General features: G+C 34.7%; 1 protein-coding gene across 1 annotated transcript in view; it reads left to right on the top strand.

The window, feature by feature from the left end:
• Positions 1-27785, top strand: part of CNTN5 (contactin 5) — a 536456-nt gene that overhangs the window by 479099 nt on the left and 29572 nt on the right. The window contains exon 19 of the mRNA XM_042907110.1: positions 3820-3929. Coding sequence (XP_042763044.1) covers positions 3820-3929 — 110 coding nt within the window. The remainder of the gene's footprint in view (positions 1-3819; positions 3930-27785) is intronic.

The following is a 27785-nucleotide window of genomic DNA, read 5'->3' as shown; positions in this document are numbered from 1 at the left end:
TGAAACCATAACCCTTCTCCCAAGGAGTTTATTAAACTCTCCTTTGATTAATGCTGTTGCTCACCCCTCCTGGGAAGTCAGATGTATAATCAATATTACAAACACATCCCCCATATTAGTTGGAGAACTCCAGCTGTTAAGTCACTTAATAAATATGTATTATCTAAATTCATGAACATGGTAATGCTGTTCACAATGTTTAATCTGACAGAAATTGAAATCTCTCAGTCAGCTTGTTCACTTTATATCCCAAGACTGGAGTGAGTTAGCCATGGCCTAATTAATATCACCATAAGTGAAAGAAAAAAATCTTTTTACGTTTCTGAATCTATTAGACATAACTAGTACAGTCTCTGAAATAAGTCACTGAATTACCTGAGTCTAATAGTAGTGAGAGTGGCAGGAAACTTCCTATTATTTACAGATCAGGAGAGTTTTAGAAATGCACAGGATCTATGACAAGCAGTGCAGCTGGCGTTCAACTTTATCAAAAGCTCTATGAAACGGAAATAAAAGGAGCCGATCATAAGCCTGTAGTGGAGTTAAATAAAATATGACAGGGATTTAGGTGCCTTCTGGCAAGACTTAAAGTAGAGAGCCCAAGTGGAGATCCCAACATCAATATTGAGAAAAGTTAGTAGGTGTGGTGGAGCAAGGAGAAAAGAGAGCGATAGCACAGGGAAAAGCATTAGGTGTGTAAAGACAGATACGTTCACAGAAGCAGAACAGCATGGTAGTTAGGATTGCCTTGCTCAAATCCTCTCTACATTCTAACAGCTGTGTGACCTTGGGCAAGTTGCTTACCTCTCTGGCCCTCAATTTTGTATCTGCAAAAATAATGATAGTTATAGAAAGGTTGCTGAAAGGATCAATTAGTTCATGTAAGGAATTTTGAGTAAGACTACGAAATCCTCAATAAATGGCAATTATTATTATCTTTGGTTGTTCCCCTCATCTATTTGCTATTGTTGTTGTTTGTTATTCCATCTGTTCTTCTGTCAGTTATTTGGAAGTAATTGAACAGCAAGAAAATGAACTATCTGTGTTTCCTCTAAAATCTCTTCTGTGCCTCGGAACTGACTCTAAGAAATACAGAATGAGCCTATTGCTGCCTGGTGCCAATTTAAAAGCAACACAGAAAAGATTACTTGAGACCTGAGTTCTAGCTGGAGTTGTTTCAGAGCTAGAAGCAGAGTTTGGATAAATCAACCTGTGTATAGGTCACATTTTCATCTGCAAAATGAGAACATGGATCTAATACATATGTCCATAACTCAAAAGCCTATAGAGATCAGGTAAGAGATATAAATCAGTGAAGTAGTCCCAGTGTGAGATAATAGGTAGTGGTAGGGACTCTGGGCAACCTGAAAAGACTATGCCCTGACTAATGGGACAAACTGCTAATTCTCTCATCTATCAACATCCATGAATTCAGGCTTAGTATTGCCACTTTTTTTTTCCAAAATAAGCTAGAAATTCTTATTTTTATATGAAATGTTGAAATAAATTAATATATTATTGGGACATACAGAATATGACTAAAGACTCATTGACCATCCATTTATGACTTTTGATCCAAGTGACTGTCTAAAATTCTTTCTAGGTACTTTCCATTGTTCAGTTACAATGGGATACCCAAATAGAACAGTTAGTTCCTATCCAAACCACATTCTGTGATAGTTACTCTTGCTTACAGAAAAACCTTTCAATCCATGTGAAAATGTTCACCCAGCTGTGACAATACTACTGAAACTGCTGGAAATAAACTGACTGAGGTCAGTTTTTTTACATGCTTAAATTTCAAATTTAGGTCGGCATAGGTTTACTTCTGATACTATTTACTATTTTAATTTGTTTCCAAATAAAAAATGACTCTTCAGTTTTTGTTTGACTCATTTACCTTCATTCAATTAGATGTAGCTATAATATTTAGCCCCCAAGAATGCATCTATGAAATGTCAGCTTGGGTCTGATTCTGAGTTAAAGTCCTCAGAGCTTTTAAATAGAAATTGGGGTGCTTGTTTGAGAAATAGGTTCTTGATATTTTTCTTGTTTTTTAAACTTTACTTTTTAAAACTTTCTTATCTCCATTTGAGAAGTTCTTAAGCTTGTGCAGTACTACAGAAAGCTGAGAGAGAAATTATTTTTTTCTCTGGAGATAGAGGTAGAAAGGCTTCCACCCAACCACATATTTTGTTCTTCTGAAATTATTTATCTCTGTGCAAACTTTTCTGACAAAGATATAATTGCTTCAATAATAAAAAAGCTGAAAGAAGGCCTGTGACACACAAATCTCTGCAATACATTCATTTAAAAGAGAAGCAAAACTGCTTGCTAGTAACAAGCGATACCCAAAGGGTGGCTGTCTGTCAAACACATGGTACCTTAAATCTGGAGATTGGGTTGCACACACCATAAGAACATCAGCATTTCCTTTTGTTTACTTGTAAAATCAAGAATTTTGACCCCTATTAAATAATAATGAAAAAAATCTTCATTTCTGGAAAATCTTCATTTTCTGGAGAAAAAGTTTCTCCAGATAGATGTGTGACTACCTTCCATCAAAACAAGAAAGATCTCAATAAAATAGTTATAATTCCTTTAATATCTCTAATAATGATTTTTAAATATCTTATTTAGAATTTTGTCATATTTGGTTCCCCGATTCTAAAAGGAAAAGGTCGGGGGGAGAAAGAGAAAAGAAACTTCAAAAGATTAAACTCTTACCAGTTACATTTTTAGTGTTTAAGTCTCTAAAATTTTTATACAGCAAGGGTTCTTTAAATCACCTTTGTACAGAACTGTTTGAACTAATATATGGCCTTTATTCTGCCATTTCATTTAACGTGTGTTTGTGACATAGTATTTATGATTCAGCAATGTCAAAGCTGAAAAATATTTTGTTACTCACATACAGTGCAACCTCAAGTAAAGTGTACCTCTTGGTGGATGCCAATCAGACACGGTGTATTTGGGAAAAAAATAGTGAGAAAGGTCACTAAGCATAGGAATGGATGAAAACATACTTTTGAGCAGTAAGACTGAGACCTTCAGGGCCTTTCTTTTTCAGTCCATACCTATCTTAAAAGTCAACGCATGCCTTTTGAATATCATGATTCATATCATATTATATATACAATCATGGAAATGTAGTTCTGTGGTTGGAACAACAACAACAACAACAACAAAACATGAAATTTTGACTCTATTTGTGCCTACAGGGGTAAAAAAAAGTAAAGTAAAATAATAACAAGTGATATTTTGTGAGTGAATGTTTTAAGGGCCAAGCATTGTGCTAAATATTTTGTATGTATTATTCCACCTAAAACTAACCTTAAAAACCTCTGAGATAAGTACTCTTATTATGTCCATATTACAGATGAGGGAACTGGGGCATAAAAAAAAAAAAGGCAACTTGCCTCAAGGTAAATAATTCTTTTGAAGGCAGAAAACAACAGCAGCAACAAAATAGCCACACCTGATTCTCTAGTCCATGCTTTTAATCATTGTGCTAGACTGGCAGACAATTTAAGTCAGACAATTTAACTTCTCCAGGAATGTCGTGGTCAATCCAAGGATAAAGATCTTCTTTGTTTGCCTTGCTAGATTTGTCATTTGTCTTGGTAAAGACATGAGACTTGACCCAAGTAGAAAAATCCAAAAAGACCATCTTTTTATCTTTTGTTTTTCACAACTACCACAACACTTCATTTCAAAAAAAGGTAGAAGGAAGTAACACCGGACAGATTCAGGTGCAATGCTTTGATAGACATAACTTGTTACCATCAGAGTTCATTATTTCCATTTTCCTTTGTACAGAACCCAGTGCTGCTCCCACAGATGTCAAGGCTACAAGTGTGTCTGTGTCAGAGATTCTTGTTGCATGGAAACATATTAAAGAAAGTCTAGGAAGACCACAGGGATTTGAGGTATGAACAGAATTATTGAAAATAAGCCTTGTTATTTTTGCTGCCACTGCAATCTCCAAAAGAAATAGTTTGGTGACACTTCAACAGAATTATATTCTTTTGAAATTTTGTTCTGTTGCAAAGAAAGTAAGAAATATGCTATTTTACTGACATGTTGTTCATTAGCTGGCTTATTTTTTAGCACAGTATTTTCCATAGTACCATGTAAAGAATTTTTTAAAGAGATGAGAATAAACCATTATATAAAAATCAGGAGTTACAGATGGATATTTACTGATATCTGATTTATTGGTAGTTAAAAATGTTTTTGTGGATAAAAATGTTTTTGTGTATTTTCTTCCAATAAATTAATGTATAAAACAAGTTTTCCTATTATACTGTCTTGGCAGATCTTACCTCCTATACTGACTTCTCAAAATTTGCTTGGACTTCGTGGTATACATATTTATTCAAATGACTTTTTGCCCTTAGTTTTTTTCTATTTTCAAACACAATTATGCAGACCTTTTAATGGTGAACATTTCATAACATTTCAATGACTTCAATGAAATTTTAGCCTCCACATGAACTAGAGGATTGTAGGCAGTCTATGAACTTGAGTATTCTTCAAAAACAAGATCTCTACTTCTTGTATTGGTTTGTCAGGGGGGATAATTTCTAAAATCAGAAAAATAGTTAGCATCCAGCGTCCTTTAAACTTAAATAATTATCAAGTATAAGACTTGTACTCCGACATGATTTCAGACTGAAAACACATTTTTTTAATTCTATCTGAGGTTTGAAATAATGCCTGAGAAATATTTGATTAATATACTGCGAGCATTAGATAGTGATTACTATGATAAAAAAAATTCACACAATTTTTCTTAAGAGTTACAGCAAGGACCAGTTATGAGAAACCATTATCTATGCAATATCATGGATTTGTTTCTGTAATATTGTTTTGATTTACTATTTGAAGTAATAATTCACTATGTGCCATATCATGATTGCATGTTTATTTGACTAATATCTCCTTGTCTCCCTACCCATGCTGCAAAGACCATATCTATTTACCAAAGAATCTCAGCATCTGGTAGTTCTTGGACCATGAGAGCTACAATAAATATTTGTTGAATGAATGAATATCTGTACTTTTAATACCACCGTAGAAGACATTGGGGTAGCCTGCCTTGTTACACTTCAGGGGCCAGTACACATCTCCCAGCTTCTGTGGGTTTTGTTTGCTCAATTTCCACCTTTGGAGAATTGCCTTCAGTCAGGAATGCTGCTTTCCCTTAAAAATCCCCTTCCCAAAATTAGGCAACCCAAAGCCAATGATTGGCTGACACTGGTCCCTTGACTGAAGAAAAAAACAACTTTATGGTGTATTTTATGGTGCAGTGTCTTTGCTGTGTGCATCAGGACAAGGCTGGATTACCTGAGGCCACACTCTTGCTCAACTCCCTCTCCTTCCTTATCCTTCTATCCTTCCTTCTTTACAGATTTACCTGAAAGCACTATCAAAATAAATCACATACACTTGTATCTATGTCTCGACCTCTGCTTCTAGGGAGTCCAGCCTAAAACAACTACATAAGTACAGACTAACCTAAACCTCTGAATCAAAACATTTGATGTGCGTACTTTTAGAAGGCCACAAAGTATATCCTGGTGAACAGAAAAGTGAGGGATCCATGCTCTCACATCTCCAAGTGGTGCTCCTCTCACACAGCCAGCCACTTTCATTTTTTTTTCCTGCATGACAGTCATGTTCTCACTGCAACTCACTTATAATAATAGCTCTTTTGGAGGTCCTGCAAATATCACATAAGATTTATATCTGTGAATAATTATTCTCTTTCTAAATATAAATCATTCATCCATTAACTCAATAAATCTTTATTGAAGACTTACTAAGTACCTACCAGAACTAGATTCTAGGGATAAAACAATGAGCAAAATGAATTCTCTGCCTTCATGAAGCTTAATATTGAAGTAAGGGAGGCAAGCAATAAACAAATTAGCAAATAAATGTGTGGCATAATTTGATATGCCACACAATTATGATAAATACTGTGTAGAAAAATAAAATTGGATACGAAGGTAAAGACTCAAAGACTATGCTATTTATAAAGATTTGAAAAGTCACCCTTTCTGGTATTGTGACATTTGAGTTGACACATGACTGAATGAGAGAGAAAAAGACAGAGAGAACAGCAAAATCAAAGTCTCTAAAGTAGTAAGTAGCATGCTGGCCTTGTTCAAAGAACAGGAAGGGAGTGATTTGAGTGAGATAGCAGTGAACAACAGAGAGGGTTGGGTTGCAAAATGGTGGAGAGAGCACCAAGACAAAGACCAGGTTATGTAGAGTGTTGTTAACCATAGAAAGGAATCTGGATTTTATCCTATGAGGAGAAGGCATTAAAAGATTTTGAACAGAAAGAGTCAAGTCAGTATCTGACTTATATTTAAAAGCCTCCCTTAGTCTAGAGTGTGGAGAATAGACTCTAGACAAGACATCAGGGATAATAAAGGCAATTGTTCCAATCTAGGTAATAAAGAAGTTGCTTTTCACTAGAGCAGTCACAATGTAATCGATGAGAAATGGACTTTTTAAAATACATTTTATATGGATACGTGATGGGATTTGGAAATGAATGGGGTGTCAATTAAAACATAAAAGGAATCAAAGATAATTCCAGAGTTTTTTGACCGAAGAAACTCGGTGAATAAAATATAATTCACATAGATGAGGTACTCAGAAAGAAGAGTGGGTGTTAGTGCAAAAAGTTATGGATTCTGGTTTAAATGTGTTTACTTTTATGAGCCTTCTTATATCCAAAAAGTGTTGTCAAGTAAGTCTTATATTAAGAGAAAGGGTAGAAATGGAGCTATAACGCCAAGGAATCATCAATATGTAAATGGTTTTATATATATATGCTCACTGAATCACTGAATGTTGATTAAAAAGGTGTTTCAGAATTGAACCCTATGATGCCTGACCATTTGAACCTCAAGAAAGAAAGGGAGTCTGACCAAAGAAACTAAGGGAGACAGTGAAGGAATTCAGAAGCCAAGAAAAGAATTTCTCTGAGAAAAAATGCTGCTGAGAAATTCAGAAAGATGAAGCCTGAAATTGCAAAATGGATATTGCATTGCAGAGATCCTAGTGACCTTGGTGAGAGGACTTTTATGGAATGCCGTGATCAAGGCTTGACTGGAGATCAAAACAAGACCACCCATGAGTAACATTCAAGAGTGTCAGAGCACATTTTTGCTAAATCTATTTCATTTAAAATGGAAAGTTATCCAAAAAACTGGAATATACTTAAGAACAGAATGTTAATGGGAATAAACCAAATTCTGCAATAATCATCACAATGACTGCATTTTTAGATTCAAATAAGTTAACACAAATTCTGACAACTATTTTTATACTTAGAAACAAAATCCATAGGCACAGTAACCTTTATATCACTTTATAGTTCCTTATAAATTATGTTTAAAAATATGGCATTTCGTCCAATAAAGAAACCTACAATAAACACAAAAAGTAAAGAGAAAGAAATCCAAGCATAACACTACAGAAAACTATCAAACCACAAGAGAAGAAAGGAACAGAAAGAAATGAAAAAACCACCAAAGCAGTTAATAAAACACCAATACGTACATCCCTCTCAATAATTATTTTTTAAAAAATTTTAATGTTTATTTATTTTTGATAGAGTGTCAGAGACAGCATGAGCTGGGAAGTCTGAACTGTCAGCACAGATCCTGAAGCATGTCTCAAATACATGAACTGTGAGATTATGACCTGAGTGGAAGTCAGACACTCAACCGACTGAGCCACCCAGGCGACCGTCTCAACAATTATTTTAAATGTGAATGGACTAAATGCTCCAATCCAAATGATTGAAAAAAAATAAGAACCATATATATGCTGCCCAGAAGAAACTCACTTCAGACCTAAGATACATGCAGACTCACTTCAGACATAAAGACACATGCAGATTGAAAGTAAAGGGCTGAAAAAATATATACAGTGCAAAGGGGAGCAAAAAGAAACATGGAGTAACAATACTTCAATCAGACAAAATAGACTTCAAAACAAGAAACAGGGTGCCTGGGTTGTTCAGTCAGTTGAGCTCCTGACTCTTGATTTCGGCTCAGGTCATGATCTCGCAATTCCTGCATTTGAGCCCCTCATCAGGCTTTGCACTGGTGGTGTGGAGCCTGCTTGGGTTTCTCTCCCTCCCTCTCTCTCTGCCCCTCCCTTGCTCCTCTCTCTCTCTCTCTCTCTCTCTCTCTCTCTCTAAAAATATCAACTAAAAAGAAAGAAAGAAGAAAGAAAGAAAGAAAGAAAGAAAGAAAGAAAGAAAGAAAGAAAAGGGCGTTACATATAGATAAAGACAACAATCCAACAAGAGGATATAACATTTGTAAATATTTATGTACCCAACACAAAGCACCTAAATACATAAAGCAAATATTAACAGACATGAAGGAAGATGTGGACAGTAATACAATAGTAGTAGGGGACTTAACACCCCATGTACGTCAATAGATAGATCATCCAGACAGTAAATCAGTAAGAAAACAGTGGCTTTTAATGACATATTGGACCAGTTGGATCTAAAAAATATATTCAGAACATTCCATCCCAAAAGAGCAAATTGCACATTTTCAAGTACACATGAAACATTTTCTAGAACAAATTACAAAAAAAAAGAAGTTTCTAGAACAAGTCATAAAAGAAATTTCAATAAATTCAAAAATATTGAAATCATATCACGGACCTTTTCTGACCATAGTGGTATTAAAGTAGAAATCAATCACAAGAAAAAATCTAGAAAGAACATAAATATATGGAGGCTGCTACTAAACAATGAATAAGTCACCAAGAAATCAAGAGGAAATCAAAAAATACATGGATACAAATGAAAAGAAACACACACAATGGTCCAAACTCTTTGGGATGAAGCAAAAATTGTTCTAAGAAGGAAGTTTACACAATATAAGCCTGCCTCACAAAACAAGAATTTTCTCAACCTAACTTCACACACAAAAGAGCTAGAAAAAGAGCAAACAAAGCCCCAAACCAGTAGAAGAAAGAAAATAATAAAAATTAAGGAAAAAATTATCTTGTTACCAAATAAAATCAATAATAATAATAATAATAATAATAATATACTATTTGTAAAAGTAAAAGTATACTTCCTTTTATAATCAGAAAATGAAAACTTTGTATAATTCAGTGGCCAAATATGGCATTACGTTTCTTTTAAGTAAAATACAGTCAGCAAAGACTGTTTTCAATTTATACTATCTCATAACTGAATAATGCATGTGGCTTTAAAAATAAATGTGATATAAATAAGTCTTATCAGAATCTCTGTCGCCCTCTCTTATCTACATTCTTTACCCCTTTAAGGAGAGCTCTACCTCTGTCCTTTACCTTATCCACCCTAGAACTTGACCCTCTCATCTCCTCAACTTTGTTCTTTTTTTTACTAAGGGATCTCACTGACTAAATATTACTAAAATATAGTAACCTCCTAAAGTTTAATATTTTATCTCACTACTACTCCCTCCTCTATTCTATCCCAACTACAATCTTAGATGAATTTATTAGTGGTAGACTTCTGAGCATGGTGACAATAAAGTATTTTTCTGTCACCACACTCATGGGATTTGTTTCAAATTTTATATACCTATCCTATCAGTTCCACAAATCATTTTCTAGCCATAATCGCACCTTTACCTGAAGTGTTTGAAAAAGTTAGTTACTAAAAAGACACTATGTGCCATTTTGAAAATGCAGAAACTGTTTTCAGCTAACCTCTGTTATTTTTCCTGAATTGAAATGTGTGAATAAGATTGAAAAGATTCTGCTCTTATTAATGTTGAATCCTAATGGGAGAAGATAAAAATAAATAAACAAGTAAAATAAACTTAGATAACAATACATATAGAAGTTTAAAGGTAGAGCACACCTAGTTCCATTAAGGAAGAGTAGGAAGTGAAGCAACTGTGCCTTAATGAAACAATGGTGTGAATAGAATTAAAAGTAGCAAATTAGTGAGGCAGATACAAGATTATGTAGAGATATCTGGATTATGGAGTTTGTATTATCCTTCAAATGCAATGAAAAAGCACTGTGGCAATTTACAGAGAGGAATGACAATGTCTGATCTACATTTTTTTAACATCACTTTGGATATTCTTACACGAAGAATGAAAGGAGGAGAAAAGAAAGATCAGGAGTAGAAGCTAGAAGGCTACCACAATAATCAAAGTAAGAAATGGTGATGACTTAGACTAAGGTCATAGCAGTGGTGTAAGAGGGAAGTAAATGTATTTCAGACACTAGACTGACAAGATTTGCTGATCAGATATGGCAGGAATTAAAATTATTTCTACATCACTAGTTTGGTCAAATGAGTGAATGGTGGTGCCACTTACAAAAAAAAAAAAAAGGAGAAACTGGACAAGGAGACAAAGAAGAGATTTGAAGGTGGAAAAATTAAGAGTTCTGTCTTGGCTAAATTAAATTTAACATGCTTATTAGAAATTTAGGAGGATAAATCAGATAGGAAATTGGATATATGAATTTGGAGTCTAAGAGATCAGGGTGAAGACATTAAAGTGGCAGTCATAAATGAATGGCTAAAGAAGATATGGTGTATATATACAATGGAATATTATTTCGGTATCAAAGAGAATGAAATCCTGTCATTTGCAACAACGTGGATGGAACTAGGGTACATTTTGCTAAGTGAAATCAGTCAGTCAGAAAAACACAAATATATGATTTCACTCATATGTGGAATTTAAGATATAAAACAGATGAACATAGGGAAAGGGAAGCAAGAACAGAGAGGGAGACAAACCATAAGACACTCTTAAATACAGAGAACAAACTTAAGGTTGCTGGTGGGGTGTTGGGTAGGTTGAAGGGCTAAAGGGGCATGGGACATTAAGGACACTTGTTGGAATGAGCACTGGGTGTTCTATGTAAGTTATGAGTCACCAAATTATATCCCTGAAATAATTATTACACTATACATTAACTAACTTGGATTTAAATTTAAAAAATAATAAATAAATAATAAAGCGGCAATCATAGAGGAAGTATTTAAAGGCATGCTACTAGATGAAACCACCTAAAGGGAAAAAAAGTTCCAGAGGAGAGGAAAGAAAATGTTAAGAGAGGGAGTGAGAAGGGGCTAAGCTGTGTCCTGGCACACTCCACATTTAGTTTAGCTGGGAAAGAAGGAAGATGGCAGAGTAGGAGGATCCCAAGCTCACCTCACCCCATGGACACACCAAGGTAACAGCTACATTTGTACAACTAACTCTGAAAATGACCTAAAGACTGGCAAAACAGACCTTCCTCAGCCAATCTTAAAGACCACATCTGAAAGGGATAGGAGTGGTGAAGACACAGTTGTGAACCAAAGCCCCAATGCAACTAACCACAAACAAGAGAGACATCACAAGAATGGAGAAGCAAGAGGGTCAGTCTCCACACCAAGCATTCCCAGCATTAGAGATCCGCACTGAGAATATGAGCCCCCATATCATTCAGCTTTGAAAACCAGTGAGACTTAACAACTTGAGCTTTAAAAATCAGTGGCCTTAATGGCTGAACAGCTGGAGAATGATAGGAAACAAAGTCCCCACTCTTAACAAGCCAATATACTATATAACTCATACCCAGACACAGCACAGAAGCAGCAGTTTGAAAAGCACCTGGGGTATATGTGAAGGAGATTTATTGACTAATCTTAGAATATGTGCAGAAGGATCAGGGATCTACAGGAGATTTCTCTGGTAACAAAAGTGCTGTTGAATGATTTTCTCCTCCCCCAATCTAGATAGCCAGACACTTGCAAGAGCCAGTGCTAACATTTTCCATTTATCTTGTTAGCATCATATGTCCTCTCCCTTCCAAGAATCCCCGGTGGACCAACCCCACCCACACTACCCACCTTGAAAGGTATCCTTCCAAAGCAGCTCCTACTCTGGAAGATACCACTCCAAAGTGACTCCTGCCCTGGAGTGGGAGGATGACCCCACAAAGCCCAGCATGCCAGATGTTCCTACAGCAAGACAGCTGGCTATGCAAGGTGTAAACTCTGCCCTTTGGTGCACTTACAACTTTGCAAAGAGACTAATTACAGATATCTAGGTAGACTGATGACCCCACTCACCAAGAACCTGCAGCAGCTGTATCCAAGCATCTCAACAGATTGTGGAGCAAACTCTGCCCAGTGTGCCCACAGCAGACAAAACACATCATTGCAGCTGGCTGGGCTGCAAGCAATTGCATCTCAGCCACAGCAGTTTGCACAGAAGAAACCCCTGAAACATATGATTCTGGTGACCATGTGGTATTGCATTGTATTTTGTAATACGACACTGGAGGACTTCTTCAACACAAGCCACAACTTTTAAGACCAAGACATGCAGTTTATCTAATACATAAAAACAAACACAGAGAGTTAGAGAAAATGGGTAGAAAAAAGAATATGTCTCAAATTAAAAAACACGATGAAATCATAGTAAAATAGCTAAATGAAATGAAGATAAGCAATATGCCTAATAAAGAATTCAAAGTAATGGTCATAAGGATACTCACTGGACTTCAGAAAACAGTGAAGGATATCAGTGAGAACTTCAACATATAGAAAATGTGAAAAAGAACCAGTCAGAGCTGAAGAATTCAATAACTGAAATGAAGAATACACTGGGAATCAAGAGTAGATTAGAGCATGCAGAAGAATGAATCAGTAATCTGAAAGACAGAGTAATGGAAAGTACCCAAGCTGAACAGAAAAAAAAAAAAAAGAATAATAAAAAATGAGAATAGGTTAAGGGAACTCTGCAACATCATCAAACATAACATTCGCATTATAGAGTTACCAGAAGGAGAAGAGAGAGAAGGGGGAAGAAAACTTATTTGAAGACATAATAGCTGAAAATGTCTGTAATCTGAGGAAAGCAAGAAGGAATCCAGTCATAGGAACCACACAGAGCTCTGAAAAAGAAGAACTCAAGGAGATCCACAAAAAAATATATAATAATTAAAATGGCAAAATAATAATTAATAACAATAATTATAATAATGATAGAATTTTTAAAGCTGCAAGGGAAAAGAAAGCAGTTACATACAAGTGAAACCTCTTAAGGCTATCAGCTGATGTTTCAGCAGAAACTTCAGGCCAGAAGGGAGTGCTGCAATACATTCAAAATTCTGAAAGGGAAAAAAAAAACAAAAAACCTACAATCAAGAATAATCTAGCCAGCAAGATTATCAGTCAGCAGAGAAGAAATAAACTGTTTTCCAGACAAACAAAAGTTAGAATTCATGACCACTAAATCAGCCGTATAAGAAGCGTTAAAGGGAATTTTTTAAGTTAAAAGAAAAATCCATAACTAGAAGTAAGAAAATTATGAAAGGTAAAAGCAAATCTTTTATGAAAGAAAATTTTACCCATAAAAGCAAATATATAGTAAAGATAGTAGACTAATCACTTATAAAGCCAGTATGGAGGTTAAAACACAAAGGTAATAAAATAAATTATATCCACAAAAATTAGTAAGGGATGTACAAGATAAATATATGTCAAATATGACATCATATATATAAAACATGGAGAGGGAAGTAAAAATTTAGTGCTTTTAGAATCAGTTTGTATTTAAGTGACTATCAACTTAATATAAACTTCTGTACACATAAGATGTTATGTTATAACTCAATGGCAAGCACAAATAAAAAACCTGTAATAGATACACAGAAAATGAAGTTAAAGGAGTCTAAGCACAACACTAATTAAAGCCACCAAACCACAGGGGAAGAGAGCAAGAGAAGGAGAAATAACTGCAAAAACAAGCAGAAAATGATTAACAAAATTCCAGTAAGTACATGCCTGTCAATAATTACTTTAAATGTGAATAGACTAAATGCTTCAATCAAAAGACACAGAGTGACTTAAGAGATAAAACAATAAGATCATGTATATGCTGCCTAAAAGACATTCACTTCAGACCTAAAGAAATGTACAGATTGAAAGTTAAGACATGATGGGGCGCCTGGGTGGCTTGGTTGGTTAAGCATCCGACTTCGGTTCAGGTCATGATCTCACGGTCCGTGAGTTCGAGCCCCGCGTCGGGCTCTGTGCTGACAGCTCAGAGCCTGGAGCCTATTTCAGATTCTGTGTCTCCCTCTCTCTCTGCCCCTCCCTGTTCATTCTCTGTCTCTCTCTGTCTCAAAAATAAATAAATGTTAAAAAAAAAAATTAAAAAAAAAAAAGAAAGTTAAGACATGAAAAAACATTTACTATGTAAATAAGAGCAAAAAGAAAGATGGGGTAGCAAAACTTCTATCAAAAAAATAGACTTTAAAACAAAGACTGTAGCAACAGACAAAGATGGACATTACAAAATGATAAAGGGTTCAATCCAACAAAAGGATATAACAATTATAAATATTTATGCATCCAACATAAGAGTACCTAAATACATATAGTTCATATTAATAAACATAAAGGGAGAAATAGACAATAATACAATCATAGAAGGGGATGTTAATACCTCATGGAAATATGGAAATCAATGAATAGATCATCCAGGCAGAAAATCATCAAGGAAACTGTGGCTTTGAACAATTACTAAGACCATATAGACCTATATACACATAACAGATATATACAGAACATTCCATCCCCAAAGTTATATACACATAACAGATATATACAGAACATGCAATCCCCAACAACAGAATACACATTCTTTTCAAGTGCACATGGAATAATCTTTAGAATAAATCACATGTTAGGCCACAAAATAAGTATCAGTACATTAAAGGAGAATAAAATCATATCACATATCTTTTCTGACCACAAGAGTATGAAACTAGAAATCAATCACAAGAACAAAATGAAAAAAAAAGGAAAAACACAAATGCATGAAGCTAAACAATATGCTACTAAACAAATGGGTCATAAAGAAATGAAAGAGGAAAATTTTAAATATATTAAGACAAATAACAGTGAAAACACAACAGTCCGAAATCTTTGAGACATAGAAAAAGCAGTTCGAAGAGGAAGGTTTATAGCAATACACATTTATGTCAAGAAAGAAGAAAAATCTCAAATAAACAGCCTAACTTTACACCTAATGGGGCTAGAAAAAGAAAGAACAAAGCCCAACATTAGTTAAAAAAGATTAGAGTGGAAATAAATGAAATAGATATTTAAAAACAATAGAAAATATCAATGAAACCAAAAGCTAGATATTTGAAAAGACAAAAAAATTGATAAACCAGTAGTCAAAGTCAACATGGAAAAAACAGAGATGCTCAAATAAGTAAAATCATAAATAAAAAAGGGTAAATAACAACCAGTACCACAGGAATACAAAGAATTATAAGAGAATATTATGAAAAATTATATGGCAACAAATTGGATGAAATATATCAACCAAATGGAGAAAATAGAAGAAACAGATAAATTCTTAGAGACATACAATCTTCCAAACTTAAATCAGTAAGAAATAGGTAAAAACAGGGGAGGGGGGCACCTGGGTGGCTCAGTCAGTTAGGTGTCCAACTTCGGCTTAGGTCATGATCTCAAGGTTTGTGTGTTGGAGTCCCACTTCACATCAGTCTCTAGGCTGACAGCTCAGATCCTGGAGCCTGCTTCAGATTCGGTGTCTCCCTCTCTCTCTCCCTCCTCTGCTCATGCTCTGTCTCTCTCTCTTTCAAAAATAAATCAATATTTAAAAAAATAAAACAAAACAAACAATAACAACAACAAAAACAGAGAGGGAAGCAACCAAAGAGATTCTTAAATACAGGAAGCAAACTAAGGTTTGCGGGAGGGGATGTGGGTAGGGGAATGGGCTAATTAGGCTATGGGTACTAAGGAGTAGTAGTAAAGAAACCTTTATTATACTATATGTTAACTAACTTGAATTTAAATAAAATTAAAAATAAAATAAAAATAAAAATAGAACTACCCTATGACCCAGTAATTACACTAAAAGGTATTTACCCAAAGGATAAAAAAATGCTGATTCAAAGGGGCACATGCAGCCCAATGTTTATAGCAGTGCTATCAACAATAGCCAAATTATGGAAAAAGCCCAAATGTCCATTGACTGATAAATGTATAAGAATGGAATCTTGGCATTTGCAACAATGTGGATGAAACCAGAATGTGTTGTGGTAAGTCAAATAAGCCAGTCAGAGAAAGATGAATATCATATGATTTCACTCATGTGGAATTTAAGAAACAAAACAGATGAACATAGGGAAAGTGAAGCAAAAATAATAGAGAAACAGAGAGGGAGACAAAGTATAAGTGACTTCTATACAGAGAACAAAATGAAGGTTGCTGGAGGAGTGTTGGGTGGGGGCATGGGCTAAATGGGTGATGGGCCTTAAGGAGGTCACTTGTTGGGATGAACAACTGGGTGTTATATGTAAGTCATGAATCACTAAATTCTACTCCTGAAACCATTAACATACTATATGTTAATTAACTTGGATTTAAATAAAATAAAATAAAATAATAAAATGAAATAAAATGAAATAGGAAGAAAAAATTTGAACAGACTGATTAATAGTAATGAAACTGAATAATAATCAAATTCTCCCAACAAAAGTCCAGGGCCAGATGGCTCCATAGGTGAATTCTACACATTTAAAGAAGAGTTAATACCTCTACTCTCAAACTATTACAGAAACTAGAAGAGGAAGGAAAACTTCCAGATGCATTCCATTCTGTCAACACTTCCCTGATACCAAAAGCAGACAAAGACACTACAAAAAATTCCTTTTTTTTTTCAATATATGAAATTTATTGTCAAATTGGTTTCCATACAACACCCAGTGCTCATCCCAAAAGGTGCCCTCCTCAATACCCATCACCCACCCTCCCCTCCCTCCCACCCCCCATCAACCCTCAGTTTGTTCTCAGTTTTTAACAGTCTCTTATGCTTTGGCTCTCTCCCACTCTACCCTCTTTTTTTTTTTCCTTCCCCTCCCCCATGGGTTTCTGTTAAGTTTCTCAGGATGCACATAAGAGTGAAACCATATGGTATCTGTCTTTCTCTGTATGGCTTATTTCACTTAGCATCACACTCTCCAGTTCCATCCACGTTGCTACAAAAGGCCATATTTCATTCTTTCTCATTGCCACGTAGTATTCCATTGTGTATATAAACCACAATTTCTTTACCCATTCATCAGTTGATGGACATTTAGGCTCTTTCCATAATTTGGCTATTGTTGAGAGTGCTGCTATAAACATTGGGGTACAAGTGCCCCTATGCATCAGTACTCCTGTATCCCTTGGGTAAATTCCTAGCAGTGCTATTGCTGGGTCATAGGGTAGGCCTATTTTTAATTTTCTGAGGAACCTCCACACTGCTTTCCAGAGTGGCTGCACCAATTTGCATTCCCACCAACAGTGCAAGAGGGTTCCCGTTTCTCCACATCCTCTCCAGCATCTTTAGTCTCCTTATTTGTTCATTTTGGCCACTCTGACTGTCGTGAGGTGATATCTGAGTGTGGTTTTGATTTGTATTTCCCTGATAAGGAGCGACGTTGAACATCTTTTCATGTGCCTGTTGGCCATCTGGATGTCTTCTTTAGAGAAGTGTCTATTCATGTTTTCTGCCCATTTCTTCACTGGGTTATTTGTTTTTCGGGTGTGGAGTTTGGTGAGCTCTGTATAGATTTTGGATACTATCCCTTTGTCCGATATGTCATTTGCAAATATCTTTTCCCATTCCGTTGGTTGCCTTTTAGTTTTGTTGGTTGTTTCCTTTGCTGTGCAGAAGCTTTTTATCTTCATAAGGTCCCAGTAATTCGTTTTTGCTTCTTTTTTAAAACTCACAGGCCAATAATTCTGATGAACAAAAATGAAAAATTCCCAACAAAATATTAGCAAAGCAAAATAAAAAATACATTTAAAAAAAATCTTTCATCATTATCAAGTGGGATTTATTTCAGGGTTATAAGGGTGGTTTGATATAAGCAAATCAATCAGTGTAATAGATCACATTATTGAAAGGAAGATTAAAAAACATGATCAACTCAACATATGCAGAAAAAGCATTGATAAAACACAACATCCATTCATGATAAAAAAGACTCAACAAAGTAGGCTTAGAGGGAACACACCTCAGCATACTAAAGGCTATATATAACAAACCCACAGCTAACATTATACTCAATGGTGAAAAACTGAAAGCTTTTCCTCTAAGATCAGGAGGAAGACAAAGATGTCCACTCTCATCACTTTTATTCAACATAGTATTAGAGGTCCTAGCCACTGTAATCAGGCAACAAAAAGTAAAAGTCACTCAAATTGGTAAGAAAGAATTAAAACTGTCACTATTTGCAATGACATGATACACATATCATTTGAGAAAGCTCAAAAGCTGCCAAAAAAAATTAGAAATAATAAATAAAGTCAGAGGTACCTGGGTGGAGTGGTTAAGCATCTGACTTCAGCTTAGGTCAAGATCTTGCAGTTCGTGAGTTGAAGCCCTGCATTGGATTCTGTGCTGACAGCTCACAGCCTGGAGCCTCCTTTGAGTTCTGTGTCTCCCTCTCTCTGTCCCTTCCCCATTCTCTCTCTCTCTCTCAAAAATAAATAAACATTAAAAAAGAAGTAATAAATAAATTCAGTAAACTTGCAAGACACAAAATTAATGTATAGAAATCTGTTGCACTTCTATACACTAAAAATAAAGTAATAGCAGAAAGAGAAATGAAGGAAACAATATCATAATTGCACCAAAATAATAAACTACCTAGGAATAAATTTAACCAAGGAGGTGAAAGACCCATACTCTGAAAACTATAAAACATTGATGAAAGAAATTGAAGACAACACAAACAAATGGAAGGTTACACCATGTTCATGGATTGGAAGAATTGGTGTCATTAAAATGTCTGCACTACTCAGAGCAATCTTCAGATTCCATGCAATCCCCATCAAAATATCAACAACATTTTTTACAGAACTAGGACAAATAATCTTAAAAATTACATGGAACCACAAAAGATCTCAAAGCTAAAGCAATCTTCAGAAAAAAAAGTACAAAGCTGGAGGTACCACATTCCCACATTTCAAGATATACTACAAGATTATAGTAATCAAAACAGTATGGTACTGGCACAAAAATAGATTCATAGATCAATCACACAGGATAGAGAACCCATAAATAAGCCCACGCATATATGGTTACTATATCTACAACAAAGGATACAAGAATATGCAATGGGGGGAATACAGAAAACTGGACAGTTACATATAAAAGAATGAAACTGCATCACTCTCTTAACCATACACAAAAATAAACTCAAAATGGATTAAAGACCTACAAATGAGACCTGAAACCATAAAACTGCTAAAAGAAAACATAGGTGGTAATCTCTTAGACATCACACTTAGCCATATATTTACAGGTATGTCTCCTCAGGAAAGGGAAACAAAAGCAAAAAAGAAAAAAAACACAAAAACTGTTAGTAATAAACGAAAATAAAAACCTTCTACACAGCAAAGAAAACCATCAACAAAATAACAATAAAATCTAATGAATGGGAGAATCTATATCATTTGCAAATGACATCCCTAATAAAGGGTTAATGTCCAAAATATATAAAGAATTTATTCAACACGCACACGCACACACACACGCACACACACACGCACACACACACACACACACACACAATTTCATTTAAAAATGAGCAGAGAACATGAATAGACAATTCCAAAGATGTCATCCAGATGACCAACAGCCACATGATAAGATGCTAAATATCACTCATCATCAGGAAAATGCAAATCAAAACCACAGTGAGCTATTACCTCACACCAGTCAGAGGGCTAGTATAGACAAGAAATAACAAGGTTTAGGGGCACCTGGGTGGCTCAGTCAGTTAAGCGTCCAACTTCAGCTCAGGTCATGATCTCACTGCTTGTGAGTTCAAGCCCCACATTGGGTTCTGTGCTGACAGCTCAGAGCCTGGAGCCTGCTTCAGTTTCTGTGTCTCCTTCTCTGGCCCTCCCCTGCTCATGCTCTGTCTTTCTCTGTCTCAAAAATACATTTAAAAAAAATTTTAAAAATAACAAGTGTTGTTGAGGATGTGGAAAAAAGAGAATCCTTGTGCACTGTTGATGGAATGTATACTCTCATGTGCAATCACTGTGGAAAATAGTATGGATGTTTCTCAAAAAATTAAAAACAAATACTGTATGATCCAATAATTCCACTAGTTATTCCCAGGTATTTACCCTGGAAAAACAAAAACACTTTCAAAACTATACACGCAATGCTATGATTACTGCAGTATTATTTACAATAGTTAGGATATTACAGCAACTCAAGTATCTATCAATAAATGAATGCATACATATATATATATGTATATATATATATATATATACATATATATATATACACACCATATGATTTCACTTATATGTGGAAAAACAGAGCAAACTAACAAAGAAACAATAAAGCAGAATCTTAAATACAGAGAACAAACTGGTGACTGACAGAGGAGAAGTGGTTAGGGAGATGGGTGAAATAGATAAAGGGAATTAAGAAGTACAAACTTCCAGTTATAAAATGAATAAGTCACAGCCATGAAAAGTACAGCATAGGGAATATAGCAAAAAATATTGTAATAACATTGTATTGTGACAATGGTGACTACCTACCATGGAGAGAACTGAAAAATGTATAGAGCTGTTGAATCAATATATTGTACACCTAAACCTAATATAACATTGTATGTCAATTATACTTCAATAATGTAAATGATAAATAAATAAACAAATAAATAAATAAATAAATAAATAAATAAGTTTAACTGAAGAGGAAAATCAGTAAGGAGATTGGGCAAGGAGAGATCATTTTAGGAGAGGTGTGACAGGTTTCAAAGAAACTGAAAGAGCTGATTTAAAAAAAAAAAAAACAATTCAGAGTTCTTAATCCAGCAACATCTTTATTTGCTGTAGAACCATCTAAGTCTTACCAGGATACCAAGATGTTTTGATATACATGAGAATCACAACTCTCCAATGTTTGTATCAAAAATGGTTAAGGGTCAGACCTGAATATGTTTTTGCACTACTCAAAGATTATAATAAGTGAATCTAATTAATTACTGCAGAAAACTATTTGCACCTCAGACAAAAGCAATTAAAAGAAGCGAAGATAAGGCTTTTATATGGGAAGTTTCCTCTGATATACCAGCAATAACAGGGGAGTAAGTGAGAAATAAGAAATCATTTCTGAAGTCACATACACAGATTTATGTCCTTCTAAAATGTGGCTTTTGTCAAGTACATTCTTCCATACAATTTTAATATTGATGAACTGTATCTCTAGAGTACATACTAACGACAACATCTCAGTGCATTTTCCTTAACGAATAATCAAACTTAAACTTGTAGGTGGCTTACAGGACTCTGAAACCTTTGTATTTTCTCTTCTACTAATCATGGGATGCTATCCTTGAGCAACGGTCATTTAAAGATAGACTTCACCTAGCGAAGTATAAAGTCCTTAAGGCTCTTATATCCTCCTTATTTGATTTCCCTGACCCAGATCCCTTTCATTGTGCTTTCTCTCCCTGTTCCTCAATTGACTTGCAGCCTGGCTCTGTGACCTGGATTGGCAGTCAAATTTGGATCTTGTAGTCCCTAAACTGCCTGTATGTTTCATCTGAATCTCATTTATTTATTCACCTAATATTTATTGACTGTCTACTATGTTTTGGTGAAATGCATGGGATAAAACAATAAGTAAAATAGACAGTGTCCCTGCCCTATGAAGCTAACACTCTAGTAAGGAAGACTCTGTTTCTTTTGTTTTTGTTTTTTGGCTTTTTTTTCCTAATCGCAACCTGACCTCTTGACCTAAATTCCAGGTAGCTCCTTTTGCTTGATGACTTGATCTTTTTCTTTTCTTTTTTTAATTTAAATCCAAGTTAGTTAACATAAGTGTAATAATGATTTCAGAAATAGAATTTAGTGATTCATCATTTACATATAAAACCCAGTGCTCATCCCAACAAATGTCCTCCTTAATGCCCCTTGCCCCTTTAGCCCTTCCCCCCACCCAACACCCTGCCAGCAACCCTCAGTTTGTTCTCTGTATATAAGAGAATCTTATGGCTTATTGCCCTCTCTGTTTTTATCTTATTTTTGCTTCCCTTTCCCTATGTTCATCTGTATTGTTCCTTAAATTCCACATGAGTGAAATCATATGATATTTATCTTTCTCTGACTTATTTGGTTTAGCCTAATACATTCTAGTTCCATCTACATTGTTGTAAATGGCAAAATTCATTCTTTTTGATCACCAAGTAATATTCCATTTTATATGTGTATACACACACACACACACACACACACACACACACACATACACATATACATATACATACATACATACATACATACATAACATCATCTTTATTATCCATTCATCAGTTGAGGGACATTTGGGCTCTTTCCATACTTAGGCTATTGTGAATAATGCTACTATAAACATTGGGATGCATGTGCCCCTTCAAATCTGCATTTTTGAATCCTTTATATAAATATCTAGTAGTGTGATTGCTGTGTCATAGGGTAGTTCTATTTTTAATTTTTTGAGGAACCTCCATACTATTTTTCGGAGTGGCTACACTAGTTTGTATTCCCACCAACAATACAAAAAGTTTCCTCTGTCTCCACATCCTTGCCAACATCTGTTATTTCCTAGTTGTTAATTTTAGCCATTCTGAGAAGTGTGAGGTGGTATCTCATTGTGGTTTTGATTTATATTTCCCTGATGATGAGTGATGTTGAACATCTTTCACGTGTCTTTTGGCCATCTGGATATCTTCTTTGGAAAAGTGTCTATCCCTGTCTTCTACCCATTTCTTCACTGGATTATTTGGTTTTTTGATGTTGAGTTTGGTAAATTCTTTATAGATTTTGGATACTAGCCCTTTATCTGATATGTCATTTGCAAATATCTTTTCCCATTCTGTCTGTTGCCTTTTAGTTTTGTTGATTGTTTCCTTTGCAGTGCAGACTATGTTTATCTTGATGAGGTCCCAATAGTTCATTTTTGCTTTTAATTCCCTTGCCTTTGGAGATGTCTCAAGCAAGAAATTGCTGTGGCTGAGGTCAAAGAAGTTGTTGCCTGTTTTCTCCTCTAGGGTTTTGATGGCTTCCTGTCTTACATTTGGGTCTTTCATTCACTTGGTGTTTATTTTTGTGTGGGGTGTAAGAAAATGGTCCAGGTCCATTCTTCTGCATGTTGCTGTCCAGTTTTCCCAACCCCATTTCTTGAAGAGACTATCTTTTTTCCACTGGATATTCTTTACTGCTTTGTCAAATATTGGTTGGCTATATGTTTATGGGTCCAATTCTGGGTTCTCTATTCTGTTTCATTGATCTGAGTGTCTGTTTTGTGCTAGTGCTATAGTGTCTTGATGGCTACAGCTTTGTAACACAGCTTGAAGTTTGGAATTATGATGCCTCCAGTTTTGGTTTTCTTTTTAAGGATTGTGTTGGCTATTCAGGGTCTTTTCTGGTTCCATACAAATTTTAGAATTGTTTGCTCTAGCTTGGTGAAGAATGTTGGTGTTATTTTGATAGGGATTGCATTGAATAGTAGATTGTTTGGGTAGTATCCACATTTTACCAATATTTGTTCTTCCAATCCACGAGCATGGAATGTTTTTCCACTTTTTTGTGTGTCTTCTTTAGTTTCTAAGCTTTCTATAATTTTCAATGTATAGATTTTTCACCTCTTTGGTTAGGTTTATTCATAAGTATTATATGGTTTTTAGTGCAATTGTAAATGGGATTGATTCCTTGATATCTATTTTGTATATTGCATTTCTGATCTTAAGGTATGCTTCTTTTATCCCTACTTTCTTGAGAATTTGTATAAATAAAGGGTGCTGTATTTGTCAAATGCTTTTTCTGCATCTATTAAGAGTATCATGTGGTCCTCATCCTTTCTCCAAACATTCATGGTTTTCACAAAATTTTTCTCATGGTTGATTTCAAGTTTCATAGCTTTGTGAGCTGAAAATATGCAAGGTATGATCTTTGTTACTCAATACATGATCTATTCTGGAGAATGCTCCATGTGCACTCAAGAAGAATGTGTATTCTGCTGCTTTAGGATGAAATGTCCTGAATTTATCTGTTAATTCTTGATGACTTTATCTTGACATTCTTTTCTCTGATATAGCCAGGCCTATAAAGCAGCTGCAAGAATCTCAATAGGATGCTTCCCCTGATACCATCTTTTAATAATCAACTCACATTTGTCATTTTTGCCTTTTACAAGGAAGCCTCTACTACATCTTAATTGTTTTTAAAAAATAATGAACCAGGCATTTTTACTTAAACTATGTTCATCTGCAATGAACTTAACACTTACAAATACATTAACCACTTAATTAAATTCAAACTAATTTGTATTATTAATTTACTAATTGTTTTATCTAGTAAAATGGTCATGCCAATTGAAATCGTAAGAATACCTAAGCATAAAAATAGGGTCAGAATGATGACATCCCTTAGCCCACCAGAAAAAGACTTCAATGGTAGGGGACTCAGGACATTTTAGTAATATTATCTCTTTTCATTTCTAAGTAGGCTCAACCATGGACATTTGTAAATGTCACAATTAGACAAGATTAGGACTCTGTTATCAAAAGAAAAAAGATGGTCTTGTTTTTTCAATAAGTTTTTAAGACTGCCTTCTACAAGTCTAGCACTACTTCACAAAAAATGACAGACAATCTAAAGAAATAAAAATGAATATGAAATCACAAATGTAGACACTGATCCATCTAATTGTATTTTACATATATTTTGAACAATTTTTTTGATGTTCTCTTAGAATCACCAATTGGGAATTTTGGTTACCTACATGGAAGTTGCTTCAGATTTCATGGCTGCATAGACTAACTTTAGAAAGCACTGACATTGAGATATGTGAAATTCTACTTTATGACATGCAGCATAGTTGACAATTGAAACTGGACTATATTTATCGGGCAACTTTGACTCATGAATAACCATGACTATCCCATCTGGATTGTCATCCCTGTCATTGGATTATGCAAGTAAATTATTAGGTTCAGTTTTGAATTTATGAATCCACCAGCATTCAGTGTCTTGTGAATGGTAATGCCTGAATCCTAAAGTAGAGCCTCTCAAGCTTTTCTGAGAAAACTAGGATTTTTATGTGCATACAAAATCAGAGCAGAAGCCAGTCTGGCAAGAAGGGGGACTAAAGAAAGTTAAGGCCAAATTTTATCATGTTTTCTTTGATTTTTCCAGATCAGGCAAGATGAAGGAAAAATGTGTGATAATGGAATGTTGGATTATTCATTTTTTTTTCATTCCTTCACTCAAGGATTTATTTAGTATCAGGCACTGTGCCAGGCAGTGGAAATGCAAAAATTAATAAGATCTAGTGCCTGCTCTCAAAAATCTCATAATCTAAAATTAAAGGATGTTTGTGGGAAATTTAAGTAAATAAAAGAAAGAAAGAAAGACACCAGAACAATACAATTACCATGCCCATAATTATCTAGGGATTCCTTAGCATCCTGATTCCTTTAAGAAACATTAGTGAGAATAAACCCATTCCAGTTCCCTATATGGGTATCAGTTTCTGCTTGTGTTGGCATGCATCTATCCCTACAATGTGCTCAATTTTCTTGAATAAAATAATAAATACAAATAAAATTTTTACTGAATAAAATAAGAATAATTTTTTGGACATAATTTTTAAAAAGTATTATGTTGTATAGTCTGCCTGTGAAACAAAATCCCCCATGATTACCAAATTTATGGTACTTGTATTTTTTTGTATCCCTTTTATAACAGTATTATTAACTGTATTTTTTTGTATCTTGTTAATGGCTAGAATCATTTAATAATAAGCAATAATGTATTTTTTAGCAAGGGGTGCACAGTGTTCCAGTTTCAGTTCCAAACTTTTTGATGCTTACTTTTAAGAGAAACAAAACACAAAACAACTTGTCCCATTTTACAATTCTCATTAAAAGGCACCCCTGACAACTCCTTTTCCTGGACTATGTTCAACACTTGTATGCATTTATCTTAGACCTTTCAGAGGATATGTAACTAAGAAGTTCATTCTAAACATGTCACTAAAGCCATTTTCAGTTATAGATGGCACTGAAAAGACACCAGTTGAGGTTTGCTGTATAAAATAAGTCGTGGGGGGATTTCTTAAGAGGAGAAGGGATGAGATTGTTGTTCTATATTTTATGATCTGACTTTCTAATCATCAGAGCATAAGATAAAAACAGATAGGCCTACTCCTGTCTTACAATAACTCCTGCCAGGCAGATTGCCTTTACTTTGTATAGCAGGAGGTGGGAAAGAATGTGTGTGTGTGGTGAAAAATGGAGTTTCAGATACACATTAAAGGGGAAAAGAAACCAAAATATAGCCAATCACCAAAGGCTAAAACAAAGGCTATTTTATTTTCTATATGGTGTGTGGGTAGCTGCTATTATACAGATTCTGTTTGGCTTTTCATTTTGACTATATAAAAATAAGAATATTATAACTAAACAGCAAAAAGAAAAAAAAAAGATGCCAATTCTACTTTTTTTTTTTCTGAAATTCTGCAGACTTGATTTAAATCAAATAAGTTCCATGTTGCTATCATTAGATTTCTTTCTTAGGTTATTTTCATAGATGGGGAGGTTAACTAAAACTATATTTTTCAAAAATCAGCAGATTGAAGGAAATTGAAAAAGGAACATTTCAGGTACTGAACTTGTTCCTTCTGCTGTCCTATTGAAAGGCAACTATAGAGTTCTTATAGAGCAATTAATAACTCAGTTTACTGTGTTTCTGTTTAATTTCCTTCTAGATACATCGCTTCATGAAAAAAATTCTCTAATCCAAACCACTTCTCACAATTTTTTACTAAAATTTTTACATAAAACATTTTATTTTTGAGAATGTAAGAATATTTACCTGAATGTATTGTTTTATACACATAAAGGACCAAAAGGATATTGATGACATCCTTTATCATAGTTTATTTCCCATTTTTCACTCTTCTACACAAATGTGAATTTACTGTACCACCTCTAAGCAGGAGTTTTCTCAGTCCTAAATCCAGCCATCCTCAGTTTACCATATGTCCATCCACAGTCTCACTTTATGTAATATAGCATACATTTGTACACACAGAACATCCATACAAACGGTGAAACCACAAATGTAGACATCAACCCATTTAATTTTACAAATACTTGGACCATTTTTGTTGGAATTCTCTTAGATGACCCATTTGATAATTACCAAATTGCTAATTGCTCCTTTTGAGCAATGGGTTTATATCTTAACACCTATGTATTGTGGTCTAGAGGTACTAAATGAGTGTTGAACAGATAGATACAGCCATGGTCTTGGTTACTATACTAAGAAATTGACAAATGTTATAAAGTGCTTGAACATAAACACACACAAAAGGAAGCTTTAAAAAGGACATACTAAGCATTATAAAAATGTCTATTACTAATTGACCACTATTTACTAAATGACTGACACTTTATTTACAAAATAGCAATATTTTTAAATCTGCATATAGGAAGGAGCACAAATTATAATGTATAATTCAATAAATTACCACTAAGTAAGCATACCTGTGTAACTACAGTCCAGGTCATGAAACAAAACATTACTAAGAGCTAGAGACCCACCTTGTTGTTTACTATAGTTTTTTTGTTTTTTGTTTTTTTTTTTTTTTTTTGAGAGCACAAGGTGGGGAGGCAGAGAC

This window comes from Panthera leo, chromosome D1, assembly GCF_018350215.1.
Source record: "Panthera leo isolate Ple1 chromosome D1, P.leo_Ple1_pat1.1, whole genome shotgun sequence".
Taxonomy (NCBI): Eukaryota; Metazoa; Chordata; class Mammalia; order Carnivora; family Felidae; genus Panthera; species Panthera leo.
Note: the sequence above shows the minus strand (reverse complement) of the source record. Positions and strands in the feature narration are given on the sequence as shown.